A 13,415-nucleotide genomic window follows, 5' to 3' on the forward strand; every position below is an offset into this window, starting at 1 on the left:
AGGTTCCCGGCTTTAGACCCCCCCCCCCCGCACTCAGCAGCAGCCCGGCCGGAGGGGCTCAGCACCTCTCTGGTGTTGGGTGTCCCTGCCCTCTCCCCACCTCTCCCCAGCAACTTTGCACCCCGGCGGCTCCCACTCCACCTCGGGTCCCGCTGCCCCGGGCCATTGTGTCCTTCCCCAAACATCTCCCTGGTACCTCTCTGTCCCCCCATCCTTCCCATCTCCCTCCTCCCTGTGGTGCTGGTGGAATCCCGGGCAGCCACCCCGCCACGGCCACTGGCCCAGTGTTTCACTTCTGGGTGCTCGGAGATCTCTGCACTGGTGGCCGTGCCTGTTGCTGCCTGTGCCCTGTCCCAGGAGACCCTGCAAGCTCCCCACATCTCCAGCCAAGGAGCTGGGACAGGCCCTCAACCTCTGTTTTCCACATCGTATCTGTAAAATGGGGATAAAAGCATCTTCCCAGTGGGCTTCATAATTGCTTGTAAATCACTTTAATGCCCTGGGCTGAGAGATGCTAAGTGCAAATCATGTAATTATTTCAAGCCAAAGCATATTTCATCAAGTTAAAAGAAACTAGTCCTATCTCTGCTTCAAAAAACCCCACACTTTTATTGGATAAGAGCCTAATTACCAGCTTCTCCCAGGAGAAAAGAGAAAGTGTACAGACAGCAGTGCAAGAGGTAAGTTACAAATGCCCAGATCAATTAATGGCAAAGAATGCATCGCCTACAGAGAAACGAGCGGTTATTTACCTTGGATGAACTAGAGGAGCCCTGTGCTCACTGCCTGTGCCCCGCCAGACAGCAGGGCCGGCACTAGCCCCCTCCTTCTCAGTTGCCCCCACTCCGTGCCAGTGATGGAGGGGGTGGGTCTCGGCTCCTTCCTCCACTCCGTGCCAGGGCTGAGCTGTGTGGCAGCACAACTGTGATGGGGTACGTCTGCCCCCCCGGGGAGCTGCTGGTGCCCCACAATTGCTCAGACCAAGTTAAATTCCTGCACCACATCCCACCTCCCGAGCTTCGGGCAGGTAACTCTCCGGCCCCAAGGTCCCAGCCCGGCTGGGGAGAGCCAGCTGTGAGCATGGCTGCCTGCATGCCCTCCTGCCGGCGGGCTCGGCTGCAGGCACGCACCGGTTCCGAGCCAGCCCTGCCTGCGTACCCGGCAGCAGGCATGTGGCAGCCCCAGCCAACTCGGTGCAGACTGGGGCAGCTGCCAGACCTCTTTCTTTCCCGCTGCGCCCATTTATTAGCACAGCCAGTGAGTGGCTTTCGGCCACGCTCAGGAGAGGAAAGTTAAAAATGGTGCTTTGCCTGCTTGGACGGTGCGGTGCAGCCCTGTGGGAGCCCAAGACGGACGTCCCTGTGCCTGTGGGAAAAGGCCCAGCATGGGGCAAGGCAGCCTTTCCCCACCGTTGAACAGGCTCTGGCTCTCCCACGAAGGGAAGGGTTGCCAGCCAAGGGGATGAGCAGACGGGCGGTGCCAAGCTCTTGCTGGGACAGCCGGTCCCAGCAGGACTGGGACAAGCCACGCCGTTCCTCGAGAGCTGCATGGGGCACAGCTAGGGATGGGCAGCCCTCGCACACCACCATCACACCGCTGAAGCCGTTCCAGGCGCTGCTGCGCGTGCAGCAGCAGGCAGGGCTTTGGCCAGGCTGGCCCAATATCAGTGCCCCGTCCCCCCGCTGCCCCCCCAGCACTCCCACAGCTCTGGCCCCTTGCAGCAGTGGAACTCCAGCACACAACCCCCCGTGCCCCTAATGAACCACCTTGTGCCCATAATCCACTGATGAGGGAAAATCTGATACTCCCCGGCCCTGGTCCGCAGGGTGTCACAGCAAGGTGTCCCTCTGGATTTTGTCTCGGTGGCTGCGGCCAGCTCTCACAGCTGGGTCGGGGAAGCTGACGCCGCGTGCTCCTAGCTGCTGTCTCAATTCGAAGGGATAAATATAGACCTGCCCCTTGCACTACCCCTTCACTGCAAAACAGATTTTGCAAGCATTGAACGCAGCCCCACCGTGACTGACAAGCACATATTGACAGACACATGTGGCCATTGAAAGCCCTAGTGATTTGCTAATGTTTATTAACAGCTACACAGTCTCCCTGGGGCGGAGAGCCCAGTTTCCCCATGTACGGCACTGGCTGGCCTTGGTGGGGACTTGGGCACAGGGCAGGATGCTGCGAGGGTGCTGCAAAGGGCACCGAATGCCAGGGGGCTCGGGATGGGATCCTGTTGCATTGAGCTCACCCCTCCTAGGAAAGCAAGTTATTTTTTGATCCGCTCCCGAACGCTGAAGTCCTGCACGGCAGGGAGGGAAAACAGCGTGGTTCCCCACAGACAGGCAAAGGTGTCGGCGCAGTCGCACTCGCTCAGCCTTTTTGGGGGATGCCGTGGGACTGGGGAGCTGTGCTGGGGAGGGGGCTGTGCCCATGGGTCCCCGAGTGCCAGGGTGACATGGCACCCATGATAGTGCCGGTGCTGCTGGGCTCAGCCCCTGGCTCCTGTGTTGCTAATGCTCATGTTTCCCTGCGTTTCCCACCCAGAGATGGACGGGAATGCCAGCGCCGAGGGCACAGAGGGCCAGCACAGGACACCCCACTGGACGGCGGTGAGTCTTTTGGGGGCTGCTGGCCACCCTCTGAGAGGCGAAGTGGGGGCTGCTGCCAAGGACCTGCTCTGAGGCTGATAAATACAGCTACTTTGCTTCAGGAAATGCCGCTTTGTCCCTTAGGCAAAGCGTAAGCACTTTGCACGGGGAGGGGAAGGGGCAGCAGGGGGTCTGGCTGGTGGTCCTGGGCAGCGAGGGGGGCTAGGATGCATGGGGACACCTGGGTATGGGCCACCCTCTGCACACCTGGCCTTCAGCAGGAGGAACTCACCATTGGGAGCTGACCTGGTGCAGGGTGAGGATGGGGGAAAGCCCCTGGCCACCCTCAGGGCACCCATGACCATCAGCACAGTGTGATCCTGCCAGGGACGAACCACGGCTCTGCTTTGCCGCCCAGAGTCACCCCAGCTGCCACGGTGGGCAGCAGCCTGGGGCTGTCCAGTGTCCCGACAGGTCCCCTCCCTGCCCCAGCACGCTCCTACCCCAGCTCCTGCTGCTCCTCCTGCCCCTTCTCCAGGGGCAAGGGATTGCTCTGAGACCATCTCTGGTCCTGGGCTGCAAAGATAAAACACCTGGGAGGTGCTGCAATCCAGACCCAGCCTAGCTCCCTAGCTCAGGGCCCTCTGCCAGGGACCTGGCAGTGGGGTCATCCCATCCTCTCCAGCTGCCCCACACAGACCTCCCTGCCCATGGGGAGAGCCCGGGCCCCCTCAGCCTTCCCGTGCTGCCACGAAGCCCCCGTGGTGTCTCCCAGCCCGCAGGATGGGACCCTTCACCGAGTGCTGGATACGCAGCACAGAGCCAGGAGAGCCGGAAACTTTTCCTTCCTTGCCAAAGCCTTCTGCAGGGCAGAGCCGCTGGGTTCCCCGGGTGAGAGCCAGAGGGTGGGGGTGTCCCTGTGTCCCCCCCCAGCTCTAAGCATCAGTAGCAGCTTCTGGGTGAGGGGTCTGCATGCAGCCCCCCTGCTGCCCTCGCTGCCTCCGAGCTGCAGCTGGTGTGACATCCAAAGGGCTTTTCCCAAAGCAGCTCTAAGCATCGGTGCAGAGTCCCTCCGAGCAGTCCCCGCTACTCTGGCAGTCTGAGAAAATGTTTCCAGAACAGCTGCCGGTAGCTCTTTTATTTAATGAGGAGGAGAACGGGAGGAAGGAGAACTCCTCCTCCTCTTCTTCCATCACTCGCTCCTCCATGGGTGTCCTGGGAGCCAGCAGCCCCTGCATCTCCTCTCGCATGTCCCTGCCGGTGACTCGTGCTGGGGCTGCTGCCTCCCCACTCCGAGACCCGCTGGTTTCATCAGCCCTGCATGGTACAGGGCTGTGGCCACGCAGGAGCTGGCTCGGGAAGGGCTCCAGCCTGGAGCGCGGGACCTGGGCCAAGCATCGCCTTTGTTGTACGGGCGGCCTCGGGCATTTTGCCGGCAGCAGCGCAGGCGTGCTCCCAGAAGAGCCCCTCTGGGGCTTTAACCAGGTCCGATCGGGGCAATCAGTGGGATGGTGATGGTTTACAGCCCCCCTGGGTCTGGCCCAGGCTCTCCAAGGCACAGTTTTGGGGTTTGGAGTCAGTACTCTTCCCCATTGTCGCTGTTTTGCAGTATATTTGTGTCTGAGCAGAGTTTAATGCCCCCCAATTTGAAGGTGTTTCCAAGCCAGACTCTCCGCCAAGCTGTTGGCCGCTTCCCGGCTCCCCCAGGGTGACCCGTGGGGTGTGAATATCTCGCTTGTCGGCCCTGGCTCCAACAGGTGCTGCGGCCGGCGGGTTTCCATGGCCCTCGGCACAAACACGGGGCGAACATGCCGGTGCAGCTGCTGCGGGGCCGTGCTCGCAGCGGGCACGGTGGCCTCAGGGAGTCGTGGCCAGGGTGGGCGAGCGTGGCTCTGACCCAGCTGGGGGGGGCGATGAACCCCTCCGGATCTCAGCATCACCCCTTCTCCCCGGCGGTACCTGGTCCAGCCCTGCCCCGAGCCCAGAGCAAGGTCTGTGCCCTCTCCCACCTCGCTGCCTGCTTTTGGAGACGTAGAGCCTGCCCCGGTTCCAGGGGGGTTAGCGACGGCTGCCATGTCTCGTCTCAGGCAAGTCTTGGCCAGGCGCAGGCACAGAGACATTTGTGTTCCTGAGTTCCGGACAAATGACTTTTCACCACTGAGGCAAAAAGCAAACTCTCGCTGCCTAGGGAGATGCTTTTTGCTGGAACTTAGTGTAATTAAAAAAATAACAACACAGGGATTTCTCCAAAGACTAAACACTTGCTCACACGCCAAGAAAAACACACTGGATGACCTCGTAAGTAATGCCGCCTGCTGTCATCTGTGGTAGGACAGAAAATGTGCACTTGAGCCCAGAGACATTGCAGAAGCGTGGGAACAACCCCGACCCTCCCAGCTCGCAGGTTTTCTTTGGTCATGTTCACACAGGTGGAAAGAGATGAGTTTCTGTAAATGCCAGGACAAGGAGACAGTACCCCGTGTGACGACAGTGATGGACGTGTCATGGAAAAATGGATGCTGGGATCTAAGCGATCTAAAGTCAGAACAGCCAAAACTGCCTCTCTTTAACTCAAGAGTGATGATGGGAAAATGGAAATTTGAAACATTTCCAGCTATTAAGTGCTTTTGCATTTATTTTTGGCCAATGAGATGTTCAGCTTGTATGTGTGGGTTGTGTTCTGTAACTCTTCCAGGAAAATAAGCATGAGGAGAAGGTCCAGGATCCTGACAGAGGGGAGGACGAGACCAAGGCAGAGATGGGGAGCAAAACCTGGGCAGACCTGGCTGGGGAGATGAAGATGTTCCTGTGGAACCCGGAGGAGAGAACGTGCCTGGGGAGAACAGCCAAGAGCTGGGGTAGGTCCTTGCTCAAGCCCCGCTTTCGGGAATCGTTGCCTTTTCTGCTTCACAATGGATGCACTTGCCTGTGAACATCCTTGATAGCTTGGACTGGCCACCCCCATCCCACATTTTCAGGGCAGATGTTTCTAACCAGCGCAATAAAGATCTAGTGAGGAGGACAAGCAGAAAACCTTGGGAAAGTTACTCTTGGTCTGGATGTGAATGTTTACTGAGAATGTGAAAGCAAAGATTTCAGGCTGCCCAGACTGTGTACTGGGAAGAAATTAAGAGCCCGAGCAAGCGTGGGGGCTGCAGGTCGGTCTGCTGCAGCCACGCACCCTGCTGCCACCAGCGACCCAGCTCCTGCCTGGGGACGTGGCTTTGGGGTCATCAGTGCTGGTGGGGGAAGACTGCCGGGGTCATGGGGCAGGCATTTCGGGGAGGGCGCACACCGCGGGGCCGAGCAGCCCTCCTTCCCTGCGTGCAGCCTGGCTCTGGAGCAGGAAGGGCCGGTCGTCGCTGTCACCCTGCAGCTTCCTGGGGCGCGACACAGCACCCACCGCAGAACATGCACATGCTATCGGGGCCGGTGGGCTGGGATGTGAGGACCCTGTCTATTTTATCTGTATCCACGTGGCCTTCAAAAATTATTGCTGAGCCCGGAGGTGCCCCGCGTGGTTAAGAGTGGCCTGCAGCTGCAGGGCGAGCACCGCTGCGGCTTGGTCCGAGACCAAGGTGCCACAGCACAGGCGATGCCATCCACCTTTGCAGCTCTGTTCTCCTGACAGCACGTAGCCCCCGCAGCGGAGCGAAGATCCCCACCCTTATCCCAGCGCCGCATGCGCATCTGTACTGGTGTAAGGCTGAGAATTATATCGGGGGCTGCTGCTCAGCGTTTGCAGCCCTTGGCAGCCACCACTGGCAACGCGCTCGCGAGCCCTGTAGCCTGCCCGTGCCTCCGCCAAGTGCTCTGCTGGGTCTCCTGCAAAGCCTGCGGTGACTGTCGGGAGAGACAAAGGAAACTGCCCACGAGCACCGGAGGAGTCTGAAAACCTGCAAGGACAAGTCTGGGACAAGCCTTGAAATCCACGTTTGATCCCCAGTGCCCTTTGCTGGCCGTGGAGGCAGCCGGGTTTTGCTGCTCCTTTGCTGGATGGGAAGGTGCAGGGTGGCGTGCGGGAGCAGCACAGGGGGACAGTCCTTAGGGATGTGGGTTTGGGTTTCTGCAGGTTCTGCCGGGTGCTGAGAAAGGCCCGGTGAGAGGGCTTGCTCAGGCCGGTGTGCGGCTGGCCCCGGCTGGCTACTGCTGGAAGTTATTTATTTACAGCCTCGGGGAGGGCGCGGTGTCCCCCCATGCCCTGGGAGCATCGTGGTGTGCAACACCACTGCCCCGCGGACACGCACACCCCCAGCTGCACACGCGTGTGCTCACGTGCCTGTATAGGGGGGCAGGAGAGAGGCATTGAAGCTACCGTGAAAATCAAGTTTTCTTTTAAAATGAGAGCGTTTGGAGGTGAATGGAGCTGAACTTTCACGCTCTCATCTCGCAGGTGAGGAGGAGGGAGTTTGGCCAGCCTGAGGCTGCTCCCCCGCGCTGGCCCTGAAGGTGTTCCCCAGGGACAGGGGGGCTCGGGGGACTTGCGCTGCCAAAATGCAGGGAGCCAGCTGGCCAGGGGGTCAGCACTGGAGACCCCAGCCCCTGGGAAAGGCTGCACCCTGGCTCTGCCGATGGCAATGCTTCCTGCTGCATTGCAGGAAACATAAGAACGGGAACGGTAGCAGCACCAAGTCCCAACAAGTGTCAGCTCAGCACCCCAGCAGCAGCTCCAGCCCTGCCAGCCTGGAGCGGAGGCACCACCCCAGCATCGCTGTGGCAGGGCTGGACATCGTCCCCGCTGTGCCGCTAGCAGCGGTGATGGTCCCATCCGCCCCGGCTCGTGGTTCCCAGCACCGCAGGCCCGGCAGAAGCACAGCAGGAGCGCACATCTGTGTTCCCAGGGCTCCCTCCAAGCTGCCGGCACGTTTCTCCTGGGAAATGTTTGGGTTAAGGCTTTACTTTGCTTTCTGAGCCACTGGGTTTTATTCATAGGCCGTGGCCTCCTGAGACATCCTCAGCCCTCAGCCTGGTCTAGAGGAAAAACAAACCCATTCCCTGGACGTCAGGGCTATGGAACGGCCAGCGGTGCCGTGGCCCCCGAGCAACACCGCTCGCTTCGGTCCCAGCGCTGTGTCCCTGCGGCACAGGTGACAGGAGTCGGGGCAGGAGCATCACCCCGCAGCCCCCATCGGGAATTCGGATGTGCCGAAGCCACTGGGTACCCTGATGTGTTACCGTGCCAAGAAGGGGTGGAAGGGCAAGAGCCAAGGTTGGGTCTGCCTGTCGGAGAGGGCTGAGGCAGGTGGACACACGGACCTTGTCCTGACCCAGCTCTGGGTAGGGCTGTGCAGCAAAAGGGGTACAGAGCCAAACGGCGGCTGCCCCGGCCCCAGGGCTGGGCAGGGAGTCTGTCTGCTGAGAGTCCTGCACCCCAAAATGCCAGGGTCTGTGTGCGGAGGGGGGCTGCGAGCTCCCACCTCCGCGATGGACTCAGAGCTGCGGAGGACGCTCTGCTGAGCACGGCTGTGCATCCCTGCGGGACACAGCCCATGGGACGTGCTCTGGTTGCATTAACAGCAACCCGCCTTCTCTCTTTTGCAGGCTTGATCTTACTGTTTTACTTCATTTTCTATACGTGCCTGGCGGGAATGTTTGCTTTTTGCATGTACGTGATGCTGCTCACCCTGAGCCCCTACACGCCCACGTACCGGGACCGAGTGTTTCCGCCAGGTACGTACCCCAGCCAGCCCGGCCTCGGCCACCTCTGCTGCCACTCGCCCAGCAAAGTGCTACCGAAATAGCGTTGCAGGGACCTCGGGTAAAGCCCCGCTGGAGCTGTACGCACCTACGGTCAACCAGCCCTCCATAACACGGGGTGTCATCACTTACCTCGGGGCACCGACGGGACTGCAGGTTCTCTGCAGAGGATCAGGCATCTTAAATAGCCCCATGTGAAGCATTCCTTATAATTATCCTAATTGTTATTGTAATTATGCTAATTGTTGTTATCATTATTCTCAAGGTAAATGGGCAAGTTTAGGCATTTCAGAGGTGATATTCATTTCAGTTGCTGCCCCTTTATACCTCCTATCTTCAAAATAAAATGCAAATCAAGACTAGCTTTTATGCATTATTATTTGGGGGAGTCATGGCAAGATAATGTTCCAAAACTCCTTTCCCTGTGTCAGAAGCAGCATTTTCCCTGTATTTTCATGTCGGTGGGGAACACGAGGCCCCCTCGCCCTGCTCCCTGCCTGGAGCCGGTTGTGCGGCTGGCAGCACGGGGGATCCCTCAGCCCCCGTGTGCAGCCCCAAGCCCATCGCTTTCCACAGTGCTGCTGAGACCCTCCAGGTCTCCCGTGTTTCCCGGGGTATTTTGACCTGCATGGTGTTCTCTGGGCGTGAAATCGAGGTGAGGGATCAGCGGGTGGGGAGAGAGTTTATTTGTGAGCTGGTGCTGCCGCTCTCGTGCCGGTGCCCAGCCGCAAGCCCAGTCGCAGCGCAACCGGCCCCTGCAACACGCACCCCAAGCCCTTGGCCAGTCCACCCACATTTTCTCTAACAGGCTCCATCTCCTCCTCCAGGAGTAATGATCAGACCATACTTGAATGGGTTCACCATTGCTTTCAACGTCTCTCAGCCCAGCACGTGGCAACCCTATGTGGACAGCATGCACCACTTCCTTGCAGGTAAGCTCTTAGGCACCCCATAAGCCATGTCGGCAAGTTGTTTGCATCCATGCACACACGCACACCGTGCAGGGGTCTCCTCCTGGGGTGCAGATCAGCTCTCGGCACCTCATGCCCCCCATCTAGCAAGGGAAGCTCATAAGGTGGTCACGGGAGCTTCTGTGGGAGGGAGCCTTGCCTTGCCAGGTGGGACTGTCCAACTCGACATGCGGATGTACTCTGAGAGCGTGGCTCTGTGCAGGTCTTGAGAAACGTTAACAAATCTCTTGGTCCCCACCAGCTTATGATGACAAAGTTCAAGAGGAGAAGAATATCGAGTGTGTCTCAGGACAGTACTTCATCCAAGGGGGCAATGAGAGTGAGGAGAAGAAGGCCTGCCAGTTCAAGCGCTCACTGCTGCAGAACTGCTCTGGCATTGAGGACCCAACATTTGGCTACTCTACAGGCCAGCCCTGCGTCCTGCTGAAGATGAACCGGGTACAGAGAAAGCCATCTTAATACCTTCCTCCCGTGTATCCCAGTGTGATAAAGACCATGCAGGGACTGAAACTCCTCCACTTCTCAGGCCCAGGGAAAAAGGGAACTAGAATCCCAAAACCTGCTGGCTCATACCAGCTAGAAAACATGAAAAGAAACATTGCAAAACTTGCTTGATTTGATTTGCTGAGCGCTTGGAGGGTCTTGTGCCAGGCCCTCTGTGGAGGAATTGAGCTTTAGGGCCACACCTCAGAGCCCAGTCTCTTCCTAATGGGAATTTTCATAGCATTGAATTTATTCGAAAGCTTCTAAGAGCACGGTGGCCGCTGGGAAAACACGTGGGGGGTGCGTGAGCCGTGTGGGGAAGGGGCTGTACTGCTCCAGCACAGCTCGGGGTGCTCTGCTCTGCCTCCGCTCTCAGGCACGTCAAGCTGCACCACGCAGGCTGGCAGACCCTGCTTCTAGGGGCACGTAACTCCTGTCCCGAGCGACGTGACTGGCACGTAGAAGAGCTCAAGCCCTGGTGAAGGGAGGCAGCACGCGCTTGGCGCTCCATTTTGTACAAGCACGGATGTCTTTTGTTTTTGCAGATCATAGGCTACCGCCCTGGGGCTGGGGTCCCTGTGAGTGTGGACTGCAAAGTGCAGGTACTGCTTTCCTTCCTGGCGCGTAGGAGGCCAAATGTCTCCCTCAGATGGACCCCACCAATACCTGTCCTCATTTTAACCCCAAACGCTCACAGGACCCAGCGCTGCCGATGCCTCTGGGCGCAAGTGGGGGCTGGTCTGCTGAGAATGACAGAGGCCACCGGTCTCCCGCTTCCCACCCTGGCCCTCACCCTCTGAGCGCTGCCGGCTCCTGCCAGCCTCACTGGCAGTGCTCTGCTCAGCCCCGGGGTGCCAGCTAGAGCCTGGCGCTGGAGGGGGAGGAAGAGGCAGGAGCTGCTCACATCCATCCTCACCCTGACCCTCGGTCCCAGAGAGCACCCTGCAAGCCAACAGAATAGGGGGAAGGAAGGGCTCCCACTGCCCGGGCAGCAGCTGGATCATACCCTCAGAAAGCGACAGAGCAGTAGGCAAGCGCAGGGAGGGATCAATGGGCAGCAAATTCCGTAACCCTCACCTGTGTCCTCGCGGCACCGTTACGCTCTGGCTCGCTGCAGCAGCAGCTGGCTCCACAACAAACACGCTGCGTGCGGGCAGGCAGGCGCAGCTCAGCCCTGACGTGGATTTGCAAGAGATGCCTCTATTAAAGCTCCTTCACCTTACTCTGAAGGGAGCTGTATTTTGTGTCCCATGCGCTATGTGTGTACCTTTATTTTTTTTTCCAATTGCAGAAAGGCAACGAGAGCGATCTCAGATCCGTGGACTTCTACCCTGGAAATGGGACGTTTGATCTCATGTATTATCCCTACTACGGCAAGATGACTCACGTAAGTAAGGACTCCGGCATCTTTGTTACGTCTCCTTGGGAAGGAGAGGGCGGGACCTGCTGCACAGAGTACAGATGTGCTTTCTGGCTATTTTGGGCAGATGCAGGCAGGAGGGCACTGGGATTACAGCACTCTATTTCTGTCTCTGACAAACTGCGGGAAATCCTTGGGGACTCCGATTCCCCCTTGCCAGCAATGGGAATGATTACGTTTGTCATCTGGAGGCTAAGGCTGGCTTTGCTAACTCCCAGAGAAGGTCTCAACACCCGCATTTTCCCAGGGCGTTATGGAAGCCGGGGGCTAGGTGACATAAGAGGAAAAGGATGTCAAAGCTGTGACAAAACCACTTCAGAGCAGGTGGCTCAAAACAGAGCAGTCCAACATCGGTGGCTGTTTCCGAACACGCTGGCCAGCACCGCTTCAGTCTGTGCTGGGCCGTACAGTGTTAGGAGGTAACACACCTTCACAAAACAAGCTGAAATGAAAGATGAGGCAGGCACTAGACTCCTGTTGTCATACTGCTGCTGGCTGAGGATGAGTGACAGCCCCAGACACCAGGTCTGCATATCCTTTGAGCACACAGATCTGAGGAACACCACGGATTTCTTATTACAAGCCATAGGTTTGTCTGTAGAACAGCAGAAAGTATTTGAGAGTCCCATTATCTGCTGTTACTTGTCCTGGCTAATCAACCCAAGAGGCACGGTGCAGTGCAAAACTCCGATGTGATCCCATCCCTCTGAGGCACAGAAAGGCTCAGCTTCAGCATCCCAAGGGACCGCGATGGACATCAGGCAAACGCACTCAGACGCCTGGGAACCGTGAACCAATTACTAATGATTTTTACTGAACATGGAAGCACTGGGAGCTTTTCCACTCCCTCAAAAATTATGCTTAAATCTCCTTTTCAGGTCAACTATACGTCCCCACTGGTGGCCATGCACTTTACAGATGTGAAGAAGAATTATTTGGTCCATATTCAGTGCAGTCTGAATGGCAAAGGTATTATCAACAACATTAACAGCGACCGCTTCCTGGGCCGGATCATCTTCACACTCAGCATCGGAAAGTAGCCACCACAAACACTGGGCACTTAGGCTAAGTCAATCAGAGGCTTTTTCCTTTTTAAAGCATAAAGCCAGCATTTTTTCTGCTAGGAAAAACAGGCACATGGAGATTTTTGTTAATTTATTTTTTGTTCATAGTTAGGAAACAAATGAGATGCAATGGAGCTTGGAACCACATTTTTCATCATCTGATGTAAATCATTATTAGTAAAAATTAAGAGTTATCTCCTGGGCAGAGAACCTGCAAAAGCATTTCAGTTTTGATTAAAAAAACCCTCTGGTATCTGAACACTATTTTCATAAGGTCTTTTACGAGTGACCCCTGTGGAATGCATTTTTCCTGACTTTAAATTTTAATCTTTATGATAGTTTTATGTGCATTTCTCAGGCAAAAGCTAACAAGAGGGTAGTTTATTAGCACTATTCTAGTTAAAATAATAAACAGCAAAAATTCTGGATTATGCCTGCAATAACACAGTTAAAAAGTGAAAAAGGCAGATCTCAAAATGCCTCCTAGGATCTTCAGCATCAAGAGCATCTTGACCGCAGCATTGTACACAGCTTGTTCAGCACACCCAAGGTGAAAGAAGAAAACCGCAGGGAAACGCTTAGTCGTTTCATCATTAAGGGGTCAAGGCTGGTATTAGTGAAGTCATCGATTTATCATCCTCAAAGACCTACGAAGCACGCTCGCCCTTGTCAGAGCGGAGTGCTGCTAACCTGAGCAACATCTGCTGCGTGGGCAGCCTGACCCTCCCGAGCCCGTAAGCATGTAGCCTTCGGTTTTGACAGAGATGAACTACACTCCACACGTTACGAGCTAGGAGAACACAGCAGGACAGGACACCTTAGGATAACGTACTAGTTGGAAATCACACTTACTAAAATTACTGACTGACTGAACAGGAGCATTATGGTACGTTTGTCTTACATCCTAGTCCAGGTACTTAAATCTGCCGTCGTTTCCTGATCTATGTAAGTCTCTAAGAAGTAATTTTTTGTATTAAAAATAAAGCAACTACTGTAAAACTAACTCTGTGGTACCATTCTTAAAACACCAGTGTAAGAGACGCCGTTTGTGACTTTAGCTCCCTGTGCTGGCCAGTTAGGGACTGAATTTCAAAGCAGTGTGTAATGACACCCTTGAATTTTGAGCACTTGATTAACTTTCTAGGGCCAGAGAGTTCAGAAGCCCAGTACAGTAAGACTCACTATACACTAA

The 13,415-nt window shown here is 56.5% G+C and overlaps 2 protein-coding genes across 3 annotated transcripts in view; both read left to right on the top strand.

Moving 5' to 3' along the window:
* NDUFA1 (NADH:ubiquinone oxidoreductase subunit A1) overlaps positions 1 to 13,415 on the top strand; it is a 211,783-nt gene that overhangs the window by 51,526 nt on the left and 146,842 nt on the right. The window lies entirely within an intron of this gene.
* Positions 2,105 to 13,222, top strand: ATP1B4 (ATPase Na+/K+ transporting family member beta 4). Of its 2 annotated transcripts, none has more exons than XM_075763547.1 (9): positions 2,105 to 2,306; positions 2,545 to 2,609; positions 5,284 to 5,446; positions 8,130 to 8,258; positions 9,113 to 9,217; positions 9,498 to 9,694; positions 10,285 to 10,341; positions 11,031 to 11,126; positions 12,038 to 13,222. In XM_075763547.1, exons 2-9 carry the CDS (start codon positions 2,547 to 2,549, stop codon positions 12,197 to 12,199), a joined length of 972 nt encoding a protein of 323 aa, XP_075619662.1. In that variant the 5' UTR covers positions 2,105 to 2,306; positions 2,545 to 2,546; the 3' UTR covers positions 12,200 to 13,222. The 2 variants fall into 2 exon arrangements, with proteins under 2 accessions (XP_075619662.1, XP_010310815.2); XM_010312513.2 differs by having other exon boundaries at positions 2,296 to 2,348.

Source organism: Balearica regulorum, chromosome 11, assembly GCF_011004875.1.
Source record: "Balearica regulorum gibbericeps isolate bBalReg1 chromosome 11, bBalReg1.pri, whole genome shotgun sequence".
In the NCBI taxonomy this organism is placed as follows: Eukaryota; Metazoa; Chordata; class Aves; order Gruiformes; family Gruidae; genus Balearica; species Balearica regulorum.